Here is a 14,591-nt window from a genome sequence, read left to right as displayed (position 1 = left end):
GTCTCATTGACTCGGTTGTACGTCATTGCATCAGTGCCCACTACTGGCAGAACCTTTGCAGTGGGCTGAATTGGAACGTTCTAAGCCCTTGATCACTGTCTTGGAATCCGCTTTGAAGCTGATTTATTATTTAATTTTTTCCCTTACGAAATTGTTTAATGCAGCATTCTATTTATATATATATGTGTGTGTGTTTTAAATATATATATATATATATGTATATATATATATATATATATATATCAGAGTCATTTGTGGTGGGGTAAATTAAACGCGACATGCGTGTTGCATTGTGGTATATGGAGCTGCCAGAAGTGTACATATGAAGTAGACTCACTCCCTCAGTCAAAATCGAGGGAGCGAGGGTCTGTCCATATAAACTTCCCTCGTCCACTTCACGAAGTGGAACCCACTTCAAAATGGCAGCAGGGATTCACCCAAGGGGAAGTGCTTAGGGAAGTTCATGAGTGCTTGTCTAAAACTGGAGTGGAACGCAACCCTTAAATATATTGGTCAGATATGGACTTCCAAAATGTACACTGTTGGTGTGCCTCCAGGAACAGGGTTGGGAAACACTGCATTAAAGAATCCTGAAAGAAAAAAGCAACACAGTCTCCACAAAACTATTAAGCAGCACAATTGTTTTCAACACTGTTAATAATAAGAAATATTTTTTGAACACATTTTAAATTGTTGTAATATTTCACAATATTTCTATTTATACTGTACCTTATGCATTTTTGTATATATATATATTTTTTTTTTTACTGTATTATAACCTGTCCATCATCCACCTACATTAGAAAAGAGCAGCATCAACATTAGGCTAAGGGTATGTTTACACGAAAAAGATATCCTAAAACTTGAGTACTGATCTGCGAAAACTAAGAACGCTGTATTATGCATGCCAGGCCAGTAGGTGGCGATGTCACTTTGTAAAGAAACACCATTTTCACAAATTTGCGTTTTTGTAGTTTACATAGAGACGATAACGGTATTGCTTTCAAAAACTTGCACTTTGAACGCTGTGTTCAAAAGTTTGCGTTTTCAGGCCCCCAAACCCCTGTTGTATATGGTCCTTAAATTTCTTGCTTTGTATTACAAGGAATAAAAAAAAGAAGGTTTGTAACAACATGAGGCAATGATCACGATTTTTGAGTGAACGAGCACTTTAAATGCTGCTAGCTTTGATTTTCCAAATGATTTGTGATCAAGAAGGTTTTCTTCTTAACATGATTTATTGTAAATCCTGATTAGTTATCGGTTTAAAAAATGCCCTGTTGACCCCAAGCGTTTTGCATGGCGTCACTGTACGGTATGGACGCGGCATATGAGAGACAGTTTGTTAGCGTGAGTGTCTGTGTGTGTTTGGACTCTAGGGCCTGTTGTGTGCATGCTGATCGATGAAACCCATGCTTGGCAGTGCCATTGGCACGTTAAGAATTCCAATGGGGTTAACAGGGCTTTATTCTCCCAAGGAACAAATGCCACACATTAAGAACCAGCTGAAAAACCTTAAGAGAATTTGAACTCTGCCAGGTCTGCTAAGACTGAAGAAAGCACAGTTTCACTTGTAGTTGTTTGCAAGATGGTACAATGTGGTACAAGTGTTCCCCAAAGAATGGATTTGAAAGAGGGAACACATTTTCAATGCACTTTCCCTAATGAAATAGAAAAAAAGAAACGGTGTTAATCAAAGCTGTAAAGCGACTAACAATAGATGAAGGACAGAGTTTTACAGAATGTATTTTATTGTAAAGCTATAAGGAAGGAGTACTTACAAGATATTATTTCTTTGATTTGCGCAGCAAAAATAAAAGACAACTTTTTTTTTTCTCTTTTTTTCTTCCTCATTGTGTTTAACATGCGGATATTGATAAGAACATAATGGAACAAATAAGGGCTAAAACTCTTCAAAGCCACTGTTTTGCAAATAACATTAACTCAGGAAAAAAAATAATACTCATAAAAAGAGACAGTAAAACTAGAAAATAGACTAGAAGCCAGTGAATGGTTACTGCTGACATTTTAGACACAGGCACTCCGACTTTGTGCCCCCAACCACTCTCATCCTAACATATTCTACTTTTAAAAATATTTTACAATTTCAATTTGTCTTTCAACATGTTCTTTTTTTGTTCTCTCTTTTTTTTAAAAAGCCACATTATTAGCATGTACATAAAACTGTACAAAGAAAACAAGGCATCACAAGCGTTTCAATATAAATATAACCAACACTTAGGCTACAAAGTTGTACTTCCTGTAATTATCTATTTAAATGGTGGCTGTTCTGGTTTTAATATCGAGATCATATGAAGGCAGACGCCCACAAACCGCTAAAGCGCTATCGGTTCATTTCAGAGCCAAAGTCATAGTAATAAAGCCACTCAGCCACCGCTTCACAAAATAAATTACTGATTTCGTTTTTAATCTTTTTCGAGGGGTAGAATAATGCTGTTTACTCTCTACTTCTATCATGTGCAGAGATGCATGGTGAGCCTCATTATGCATGGTGACATTACAACACGATGACATGTTCGTTCATAACTCCTAATACCTGGACAAATGCAGCGGGTGGCTCTGCTCCAAAATGAGTCCATGTGTCAGACAAAGAACTGATTCTTAAGTCACATTGGATTTGATTGATTTCCATGTAATCAAATACACGATTCAGCACAAATGAAATAGAGCTTACAGTAGGATGAAATTGAACATCAGTCATGAGCAGGCCCACACGGAATCTGTGCCGGCAGAAAGCGCCATAGATTTTCACAGAAATGGAACGCCCATTATTTAAAAAGCCATACACATCCACCACCCCTTGTGTGTTCGTTTAATAAATATATGGCTAATTTGATAGCGCTTTCAGCTACCGATTAAGCTCTATTTAACCCATTTTACCATGTTCAAATCCATTAAGCAGATTTTTTTCCTTCAAAAATCAAAGCAAGACATGAAGATTCCATTTGGGCATGGTCATAAAGTGGACAAAAGCCTGAAGAAAACAAGGATGGTGTGGAAAGTATCTGTTTTAAGTACAAAAAAGGTGATTGTTCACATTATTTGTCCATCACTGTGCTGCATTAGACATCATCATAAAAAAAAAAAATCAACATGTATATGTATATAACAAATAACTATTGTCAATTATGCTTTAAGAGTGTGAAAGTGTGAAAGCAGAACAAATTTGTATTGCTGATAACAAAACTGCTTAACAGGGTTGTGTGGAATGTAACTTAAATTAGCTTTAAAATAACTAATTAGAGATTATGTTTGGAATGATATAACAGTACTTCAATAGTTCAAAATAAAATAAAGACAGACTGGTTAAACATGGTTGAGCCAGAGATTCATTCAGACTTCATTTAACACAGTTTGACTTAAGAAACTGTCCAAATAAGTTCCAAATAAACAAAAAAAAAATGACTGAATCCCACACATGAGTAAAATATATTGCTGTCAAATAACAAACAAACAGCTACAAATGCAGGATTATAACACTGGACCATTTTCCCCCTCATACATTGTTTCTCTTTCTTGCTTTCCGCCCTATGACAATTTTTACGCCCAGTGTATAAGACATGTTATTTGTTTTCCATCAGATTCTCTGCACCGCTGTCCAATGTTTCGCACAGCAAGAGCCATTTTATTCAATGAGATGCCACAACACAATTTGGCCGTTGAAAATCCTAGAAAAAATCAAAAATTAATGTGAAGAGCTTAAAAATTCCTTGTTTAAAGGCAGTGAGCGGATCCCTCCGTGTATCTACACAGTTACAGAGGTGTGCAAAGACGCACACATTCACACACACACTCCGAGTGATTTGACCTATCAGTATCTGTGACAGTTGCTCTCCGGGGATAAACTCCAGGTTTTCCCAGTGGGAGTGAGAGACTGTCTAACTGTCATGCAGCATTTGGGGTTCATGCAGCCTGAGCAGCTTCTGTTTGTCACTGCAGAAAACAGCTCTAAGGTCAGTAGTTGCTGCGATGATTAAAAGAACAGGAAGTTAAACGTGTACAATGAAGTACAATGGTTATCTCCTCAGGTCTGCGACAAGCTCAACAATGCTTGTTCAAAGGTGTTCTCACGGCACACAAGGACCAAAGACCCAGTCAAACTGGAAATACGTCTTATTTACTTAGTCACTCGAGTGTTTGGTCTGCCAGTGTTCAAATAAGGGGGTCAAGCGTTGGGTCGTTTTGTCTGTTACTTTTGTTTATCTTTAAAGGAGACTTTATCAAATATTGAACCCAAAGCACAGAGCTCTGAAAATGTTGAATCAACACCTACAGAGTTAACGCCAAAATCACTTGAGTCGGTTTTAAGTGGCGACTTAGCTGTGTGACATGGTGTAAATTATAGTGCACTTAGCGTGTGTAGCTCAGGCCTCGAATACTCATTATAGCTTTTGCTGATCTGCATCGCAACTGATGCAATCCCTGTTACCGTCAGCCGCTATTAATAATGGCACTAAATGAACTTCCTGTAATTTCTTTCTGAAAGACATTGCTTTTAGTTGCGGAAATAAGCATTTCCAACAAAAGCACCCTGGTTAGGCTAGTGCCATTGTGACTTTGTGGTAATAGGTTAGCACAATTTAGACGTTTCTAAGCTCACTGCAGGAGTCATATGCTCAAAGCACACTTAAAACAGAATCTCAGATGTTCTAGAATATACTGGATTTGTTGAATACAACTTTAATGTGGTCAAACACGAGAGAAATGTTCTGCTGTCATGATTTTTGAACTCGTCTATCTCTTGTGAGCATTCATTTTGACAGGGTCAGACCCACCATAGAGCAGAGCAAAAATCTCTGACAAAACCACACATCTACACAACAGAGTTTGACACGTCCGCAAACGAGTAGGCTATTGCACAGCACATGGACAGTTAATTTTTTTTTTCTTTTTGTTTTTGTTGCTCCTTCCTATGGATTGGATGGGTTGAACAAAGCTCTTCCAGAGGGCAACTCACCTAAAGCCTCCTTGTACATAGTCTTCTTATGAAGTAAAGGAGTATTACAGAGAAAGAGTCACTGGGAGAGCTTCCTATGGGAGCCGATGAAGCCCGTCAAATTTGTCCGAAATGACAAATGGCATCATGCAAACCTGCTGTAATCCATTTGTTTCCGTTGAATTTTGCCCCAAATTCCATGTTCACTTGAGTCCCATAAAGTTTAACGGCGGCGGAGGCTCGTACTGTGGATTATCTTTAGCATTCTGTAGTCCAAAACTGTTGTCCTTCTTTTACCGACAGAGAGGCAAATCCTCTGAGCAATGTTCCTTCGACTACCATCAACAGAAGGAAGCCGCAGCTACGAGGGTCTGTACAGCTAAATCATAAATCAAAACTGTTCCGCCAGACGTGTAGTATTTACATCACTGTGGCTGTACATTAAGAAAAGAGTTTCCTATGAAAAAAGACAAATGTAAGAAACAATTACCCTTCAGTGCTTTAAGAAAGGTGAATATGTTTTCTCTTCAGTTACGTTTACAACGAATGTATGTCCCTCTTGGATTGCCAGTATTTGGTTTGCCAGTTCTTCTGGCTCGAGGTCTTAGTAGAGATACACACACACATAGGGGAAAAAAAAAAGGTACTATTTGGATGTGTAGGACAGTGTATATGCTTTTAGGTAATCATAACTACAGTCTGATCATATGTAATATATATATATATATATATATATAAAAACAAACAAAAATCTGAATCAAATAGGAATATAACCTTGACATTAAATTATCACAAAGTTCACTTAAAAATTGTCCTTACATTCTTTCATTAGATGTTTACATGGGGATATTCACAAAATTGTTTTCTTTTTTGTTTTTTTGTTTTTTCTGATTATTCTCTTCATTCATATCTATTCGGCTTCCAGAGCCTCTAACAACGTGCAGGGTTGTATAAACCCCAAGGGTTTTAAAGAAGGTCTCTAGCTGTTTTGTGTCAGCCATTAGGATTATGGATGAGGGGATTGGAGATACACGTCGAGACGTCTGTGTAAATCGGGGTCTGGTGGTGTAGTAGAATTAGCAGGTGTTCTGAAAACGAGGCCTTTTGATCCTCTCACAGGCATTGATGATCACAAGTAAATTGTATCAAATGTGGAATCGAACCTAGGCAGATGACAGATGAATCACAGGTAGATTTCTCTTTTGGAGCCTTGGCTGGAGGGTGTAGTGGCAGGGACGTAATCGGCTGTCTGACTCAGGGGGATCTCCTCCCGGGGGCAGTCCTTGCCGGAGTCACCGCCTGTAGAATAGGCACTAGTGTAGGGAGGCAAAAAGCGAATGCTGGCCACTTTGTTGCTCCCGCCTCCGCTCCGCTCTTCTCCGTGAGGCTTAGAGCTGCTGTCAGCCATCAGACGCTCCTGACCCTCCCTCTCCTGGTAAGGCACGAAGGTGGAGAGCTTGGGCCCACTCTTGGCACTCTTGGTGCGGTTGGGTGAGGGCTGTCCGGGCATCCAGCAGGAATCCGAGTGGCCGTATTCCGTACACTCGCGGGTGCATTTTCCTGTCATAGCCACATCAGGTAGAGGCCTCAGATCTAGAAGAAAAGAGAACAGAACCATGAGGTAATTTTAATACATTTAAAACAATTTGTGGGAAAGTTGGTGTTTACTCATAAGAGTCACTTCACGATTCAGAATACACTGGTTGCGCTATATGCTTTTGATTCACTAAAAGGAACAAACTAATAAGGGTAATTTTTTTTGGGAATCAGGATACACTGTGCCGTATTTTTTGAAATCGAATTACACTGGTCTTGCTTTGTTGTGGTGTCAACGAATAAGTAGAATAAGAGTATTTTTACAGTAATATGAAATCCCATCCACATTGGCAGAAGAATTCATTTTAATTCAATCCAATTCACATTTATTTGTATGCTGCTTTTCACAATACATATCGTTTCAAAGCATTTGTCCATCCCGTCCCATATTGCACCATGAGAAATCTGGTCACCCTAGCAAGAACGTCATTAAAGTCAGCATTAAACAGAATTCATTGACTGAACCCTTTCAAACGACAAATTAAACAGAAACCTTACTATTGAAAAGCATAATTGAGATCATCACAGTTTTATGATGAAGCTTTTGTAGTCAATCAAAGCTGCACAAACAACTCTACAGCCTATTCTCACTATTGTTCACTGTAACCAATCAGTGTAATGAATGCTAATCTTCACTATAAAAGGTTGTTGAAGCAGGATGGCATCACAAGAAGAGAAAATAACTGATCTGCAAAGGTCAAACTCTCTGTCTGGAAAATATAAATGCAAAAACTGAGCCTAACCTTTCCTCTGAAAGTGACATTAGATTAGTTTGATAGTGTGCATGTGAAAAGGGGGCAGGCAGAATGGCGAGTTCTCGAGGGGAAACATTTATTTTCTGAAATGTCTGAGCTCTATGAAAGGCCTGTGATTTGAGGCAGTGGATGCCATTATTTTGTCCCTCATATTGGACTATCACAGAACACACTTTAAGAAACGATTCTCTTTTTTCATTCACACATTCTACACTTTTTGCTAATAGATAGATAGATAGATAGATAGATAGCAATAAAATACTGAGAGACAAACTATATTTGCCCCCTTTTTTGCTCTTAGATCTTATATTTCTTTTTTACTATCACTCAGGGAAGAATATTCAAAGTTTGGGCTCTGACAGACCAAGAGAGACCTCTGTCTCTGGCACACGGCACCTGAATCCCTCTCTCTCCTTTTCTTATCTCCTTTCGAGTTGGAGTTAACCTCAAGAGTGTTCCCGCTGAGCCTGAAGGCTGGAGAGCTGGCCCTGCACCACTGCCCCTATCACCAATCACTCCCAATCCGGCTCTCTAGCACTTTTTTTCAGCTAATTAGATTCCGCTGGCCCCTTGTCACCATAATAGAATGGAAATTATTTCCAGATGAGTATCTGACATTTGGTGCTGTCTAATGTAAAGAGGAAAGATGTGTTAAGACTGGGCTCCTTGCGTTTTCTCTGCTCATCTCTTCTGTGATGGAGGGCTGGCACAAGAGATTTGCTTCATGTCATTTTCATTCAACTGTCGCGCCCCTGGGGTGTGATGTGGATGGAAATATACATACAAGGTTCAAGCTGTTTTCTGATTCCATGTCCAATTGTGCAGCTGTCAAAATGTCCATTTGACCATTTCATTGTAGGTAAGAATTCCTATTTGACATGCAGGTGGAAGATTTTCATATGAAAGAGTCATAATGATTTGATCAAAATGACAGTGATGAATAAGAATAAGCTTTTCGTGTGTATTAGGGGATGAAAAAATTCAAAGCTATTATTCAGTATCCACTGTACTAACCTTTTGCTATCAATCAGAGGCAATTATTTCCCATTTAGCTTCTAATTTATGCAGTTTATGTATATTCAAGATAGACTATATATACACATATATAATGTATGTATTAGGGCTGTCGATTTAACGCATTAATTAGATTAGTTTATTAAGGTAAAAATAGTGTGTTAAAATTTTTAATGCATTTAACGCACTTGCACCACCCCAGACCTATGTAGGTCATCTGACATTTCACACATTTGATGGTGACTAATATGATGCAGGGCACCAACTCACTGCATGATGGAGCTTAAAGAATGCAGTCAGAAAGTCCCTAATATTCAAGATTTTGGGGAGTATTTGTCTCATATTTAGATCATATATGAGTAACGGAGTGCAATATTACACGAATGCTGTTTTTGTCCAAAATATAACGAGTGCAAATGTGATAGTCTACTGATTTTATACAGTTTGGTAAATAAGAAGTTTGTGTTATTTAAAACACAGCATTGCCTGTTTTGTTAAATTTTGCAAATGAAACTATGAAGACAAAGCAAAACTTATGTAGAGTCTAATTTTATTTAAAAAATAATTTCATATTTCCATATTAATAAAAAAAATAAAAAATAAATAAAAGTATAGTTCAACCAAAAATGAAATTTCATTCATCATTTACTCAACCTCACGGTCGAAAAGTTCATGTGTAATAAATTCTATGTTGAATCAAATAAAATATTATTAAAAAAAAAAAAACATATATATATATATACACACATATACATATACATATATATACATATATATATATATATATATATATATATAATATACATAGTAATAATAAATTTGTCCTTAAGTACATTTTGGATGTGTAATTATTTATTTATTAATTTATTCACTAATAATATAATACATAATAATCATAATAATATAAAGAAGTCATTTACATTTATTTAAAATTATTATTATCATTATTGTTATGGTCTCCAGTCCATGTGGGAAGTGCAGTCATTGTAAATGAGCAGTGCTGTAGTCAATAGCTCATTGTTCATTTACCCCAGGGCCCTCTAAGCGAATCCTTAATATATGCAGCCTCTTCACTTCATTCCATAACAGTTTTAGCCAATTGATTTTCAGCTTTGGCTGTGCCTTAAAGCCACCCAAGGGAGCCAACCGCTCAGGCCACAACACTCAGGTTGCCCTGGGTGACAGGTATGGAGGATAGCAGTGGGAAAACCAGCCTTTATTTGACAGTTAACACCAACACTCCAACTTTCCCACAATCCCTTGCTGATCCCATGTGCACGGATGGAAGCAGACAGGCAGAGTTGATGGAGCCCCCTCCCACCACCACCACCACCACCACCTCGCCTGTGCGCTACCCTTCCAAACTCTTCGTTCCATTGCCTTTCGCTCGGGTGTCCTCTCCCCCTGACCCCACGTCTGCTTGTATGCAAACCTCGCTGAGACTAATTAAACTTTGGGCAGATTAGAACTTTGCCTTGTCACTCTTTATTCGTGCTTAAACAAGTTATTGCTTTTAGGAAAATTAAATTAGCCAGCTATTAATTAACCGACACGCTGCTTTTGAGAGGATAGAAGAAGGGGGGAAATGTGTAAAGTAAAACATGAAGTAACGGCTTGAAAAGGAATAAAAGGTGAAAAAGTTATGGGGGATTCCTGTTAAAAATCCAAAAAAGGAAAAAGGGGTGAACCAAAATAAAGTGAATATTTTTTAGAGGAAGTTTATTATAGGTTATGTATGTTTATTTAATAATAAAATGTACTTAAATGATATATTTCTAATAATATTATTGTATTCTCTATATTATATTATTAGGAATTATATTTCATAGGTATTGTATTATTGATGAGTCAAGTGCAATACCAGGAAATTAGCATACAATCAGAGTGCCTATAAGCAGTGCCTATAAGAGTGCAATTACATTAGACAGATGAGGTACAAAAAGTCCATAAGCAGTGCTGTTACTCCTGGCTGGGTTAACAGCAGCTCAGAATAACGTGAGGGTGGACACAGCAGGAGAACGAGAAAGAGGCTTTGCACTTTCAAATGGCACCAAGCATAAAAGATAGCCAGTAGCCACAGCACTAAAGAGATACATTAGTGAGTAACCACAAGAGTGAAACACAAGCAAGATATGCAGAAATGCTGTTGTCTTGCATACAGCACAATGTCACTAGAGCTTATCATGTATGCATTTCGCTCTGAAAATGTTATTTTCATATGAAGCTTCTTATTTATGCACATTTAAATATGCAATTTCAGGGTTTAGGGCTATCAAAAACTGTCAATACAGTCACACAACCTTCCCTTATTAAACTAGAATATAACATTTAACACAGAGCAAGACTGATCCAATAGATATTCATTTGGGAATCTAATGATTGGGTCAGGCATCCAAGTCCTGCTCTACATTCAAACATTCCCACTTAGCTGGTGGTTTGCTCATGGCGTCAATGTATTGATGAAGGTTTAAATTTAGACTTGTTCCATTGCCAGTTTCAATACATGCTGTACTACATAACAAAAAAATGCACTGGGTGAACAGTGTAATACCTATTTTCTGGAATATAAATCATGTTTTTTATTTTATTTATTTATTTTTTTTTACTGTATTTTAAAGTGACTGATATAATGCCAAATGAGAGAGCTATGTGAGCCCATATGTTTCACTTTGAATATATTTGTTTAGGTTTGCCGTTTATAATAAATGTTGTTTATAATGAATGCTACAATAATTTATGTTTGTTTCATACTTATATTTTTCTTTCCTTTTCTGTTCTGATTATTGTTATCTGATTATTGCTATTATTTTAGGTTGTGCTTATGAGGATACTTGACAAAACGGGCATTTTGGCATAATTTGGTGTGTTTTTGTCCTTTCAAGGGCGAAAGAGAACTCAATGCTGCTGGTGTTCTGTGCTACAAGCTCAGATTTTGCTAAATCCCATTAAAACAGCAGGTATCACAATTCGACAGCGAAAAATGCAACTTATCAGACTGTGCTACCAGCATCATATTCATGTGGTTTGAGACTTTATTAATGTCCTTACTTACCCCTACCCTAAACCTACCCTTAAAACAATGCAAATATAGTGTTGGTAACACTGAAAATGAAAATTCTGTCATTATTTGCTTTTTTTTTGTTTTTGTCCATAGAAAGAAAATCGATGAGGACACTACTGTTTTGAACCCCACTGACTCATTTTATGGATAAAAATAGTTATCCATAGAACTATTCTCTTAAACTTTCTTCAAACATGACATGAGGGTGAGTAAATCATTTTTATTTTGGGGTGCAGGAGCCCAAGAGGCATTTACAGTAAAGTTCTTCTGTGATTGGTTCATTCTTATATATCATAAAATTATGTGGTGTACATCAGGCTTGTTCATGCTCCATGCAGCATTGTATGTCAATACAGCCATGGCTACACAATGGCCAAAGCCTGCCAGGCATATACCGTTTGCGACCTTCAATAATGTGAGAATAAATATCTTTCGAAAGCAGATCAGGTTACTGAGTTCATTCATAGAAGCCCAAATAAATTCTACTCCTATCACTTAACTGCAGGAGGATTGAGGGATTTCAAACATTAAATATTTCATAGACATGGCCCTTTTTGCGCGACGTCCTGTTCTTTTCCACCACTCTCACTGGCTCAGAGGAGCCGTTTAAACCTCTGCAGCATTTTTTTGTGCAAACGTTCCACAATGGTGTTTGCCAGAACGACGCATCCTCTTTGCCAAAGATTCACTTACGGGCTAAATGAGTTCTGAGCAGAGTCAGAGAGTGCCATCGTTTGGACCGTGTCCCATTGGCCTACATCTGTTAAACACGGAACTTATCTGATCCGCAAAAATCAATGTCCTCGCCCGCTGACCAAATTTGCTCTCCCGATTCTGCCAGCCGAGGGAAGGAGGGAGCGACGTGTGTCATTTTGCAATCCTCCACATGTTGGCACACTGTGTTTCAGTATGCATCAGCTGCATAGAATCTCCTCCTGGCTTAGGAAGATAAGCACATGGAGAAAGGCTGTAGCCCGCGGCTAAATCAACTAGGATAAGCTGCATAACATCTTCCACTCATGAATGTTTTAAAGTTGAGTTTGTCTGTGCACAAACTGAATCATTGAAGATGAAACAAGGGTGTAGTGTTTGATTGTGCTGCAGGCCTAAATAACTGCCTGTGAAGAAGAAAAGAGAGCACAAAAGCCCTCTGTAAGTTGGATACAGACAAATGGATAGATGAAAAAGGGATCAAACTCAACTGATCAATGTCCATGCCGTCACAGCACCCAAAGTCTTCATAAAAATTGCAGTGAACTTACATAAGTGTTGATTTGAGAATGCTTTGGTACAAACTGTAGTCCATTCTTGGATTCCGCTCCACTGCAAGTAGTGATTCACCATCCAAAACCTTGTTTTCAGCTAGAATAAGACTTAATCACTGTACAGGAATCCAGACTGATTGGACAAGTCTAATGAAATTAGCCAGTCCGCTGACAAGTGCGACCAGACTCCAGTTCAATTTTGGAGGTGTGATAGGCATTATAAGATTGGTCTGAGTTGATTTTTGTAACAAGAGTATTTCAATGAACCATGCTCTATTCCAAGTTTCATTGTGCCATGGAAAATGAATAACTGTAATTATAGCCTATGTCTAAATGACTTTTGACAGAAGGGGAGAGGAACACAGCTATAAATATAAAAGTCTGCCATTAGTACAGCCTCCCACACTTTTCATTGTCTTTTCCTGCCTTCTTTCTTACCATATTTTTTTTTTTTTTTGTATTGCTCATTTACAGTATGTAGCAATACACAATAGGTGGGTGTACATGCACTAATTTTCGCCAATCCAAATGAATCCAATTCTGAAGTTATGAACCCTAAACTTTGCATTTTCGCTTACATTTACGTATTCTGAACAAAACGTCAGCCACTATGTTCTAAACTGGAGAATGTCATCGCTATAAAACTGAACTGTCATTTTTGCCTTGATGACATACTTAAAAGGAAAGCAGACCAATATGTCAGAAAGTTTTTTTGTTTTGTTTTTTCTTCACCAAATCAGCATATTAGAATGATTTCTGAAGGATCATGTGACACTGAAGACTGGAGACCTATACATGTGACTAAAAAGTAGAGCTGTCGATCATGTAGAATTTTTAATTGAATTAATTACATGATATGCTGATAAATTAATCAAATTAATCACAAATAATCATTCCGGCTCTCATTGTGGACACGCAAAAACATGAATCGTTCCAATAGTAGGAAAATTCCATATGCGGAATTTACATAGGGGCCATAACATTATTATTTATTTTAATCATGGTCTAATTAATCATCATTATTACACTAAATTATTACACTAAATTGACAGGCCTACTAAAAAGAAGAAAAATCTTTAATCGAGAGCGCTGAAAAATCAGATCTCACAAGAAACAGACTCAAAGCCAAATGCTATGCTGCACAAAATCATTTTCATTATTAATGAAGAAGAACTGAGGGACACAGAAGAAAGAATGAGAGAGAATTTTTTTTCAAGGAAAGAGCCTCTCTCTCTCTCTCTCTGTTCTCTCTCCAGAAATCAGTGGAGGGAAACTTCAATCATGCAACAAAAGTGAGTAAATGTATGGCTGGAGCGAGCTGCCTTCAGGCCTACGCTCTCTCCCGTCTCAATAAGCTTTTAGGACCACAGTCGAGAGAGAACCGCATAACTGAGACAAGCTGATTTTTTGAGGACAGCAGCGGACTTTAATTTAGGAGAAACAAGTACACACATTCACGCATGCTCACAAACTTTGTGTTGAGGGAGAGATATTCTGCCTTATCTGCCATCATTAGACACCTTCGATTTCTCTTTGAAAAGAACAGCGATATTTATGGTTTGGGGTAATTCATATTCTAACATGGGATAAGGGCAGGGGGATGAGAACGCAGAATGGGGATGAATATCCTTCAATATCTAGAATTTTCCTTCCAACTAAACAAAACGATTGAACTTATTCCCAGTAAATATCATTGTCTGATTCCCAGAGAACGTGAGTGAGAGAGAAAATCATTTCAGAATTTACAATATTAGAACAACCCCCCAAAAAAGCCACCAAAAACAGTGGAAAAAAACACCCCAAAGCAAAACAAACAACAACAACAACAACAACAACAACAACAACTGAATAACAGAATATTTTTAATAGACATCTCAAATGAATGGTAATAATCCTAGTTATCTATTCAATGCAAAGAGGCAGGAGTTTAGAGACACTGAAGG

General features: G+C 37.7%; 1 protein-coding gene across 4 annotated transcripts in view; it reads right to left on the bottom strand.

Annotated features, from left to right (window-relative positions):
- pcdh1b (protocadherin 1b) overlaps window positions 1–14,591 on the bottom strand; it is a 272,809-nt gene that overhangs the window by 97,831 nt on the left and 160,387 nt on the right. For 3 of the 4 annotated variants that reach the window (XM_051918520.1, XM_051918521.1, XM_051918519.1), the window contains exon 5: window positions 1,734–6,550. The exons of the other annotated variant lie outside the window; for it this stretch is intronic. In XM_051918520.1, the coding sequence (XP_051774480.1) occupies window positions 6,141–6,550 (410 nt within the window). In that variant the 3' untranslated portion in view covers window positions 1,734–6,140. Of the gene's footprint in view, window positions 1–1,733; window positions 6,551–14,591 lie in introns of those variants that run through there. 4 annotated transcript variants of the gene reach the window in all.

The sequence above is a fragment of the Ctenopharyngodon idella genome, chromosome 14, assembly GCF_019924925.1.
Source record: "Ctenopharyngodon idella isolate HZGC_01 chromosome 14, HZGC01, whole genome shotgun sequence".
Taxonomy (NCBI): domain Eukaryota; kingdom Metazoa; phylum Chordata; class Actinopteri; order Cypriniformes; family Xenocyprididae; genus Ctenopharyngodon; species Ctenopharyngodon idella.
This window is presented reverse-complemented; position numbering and strand designations above follow the sequence as displayed.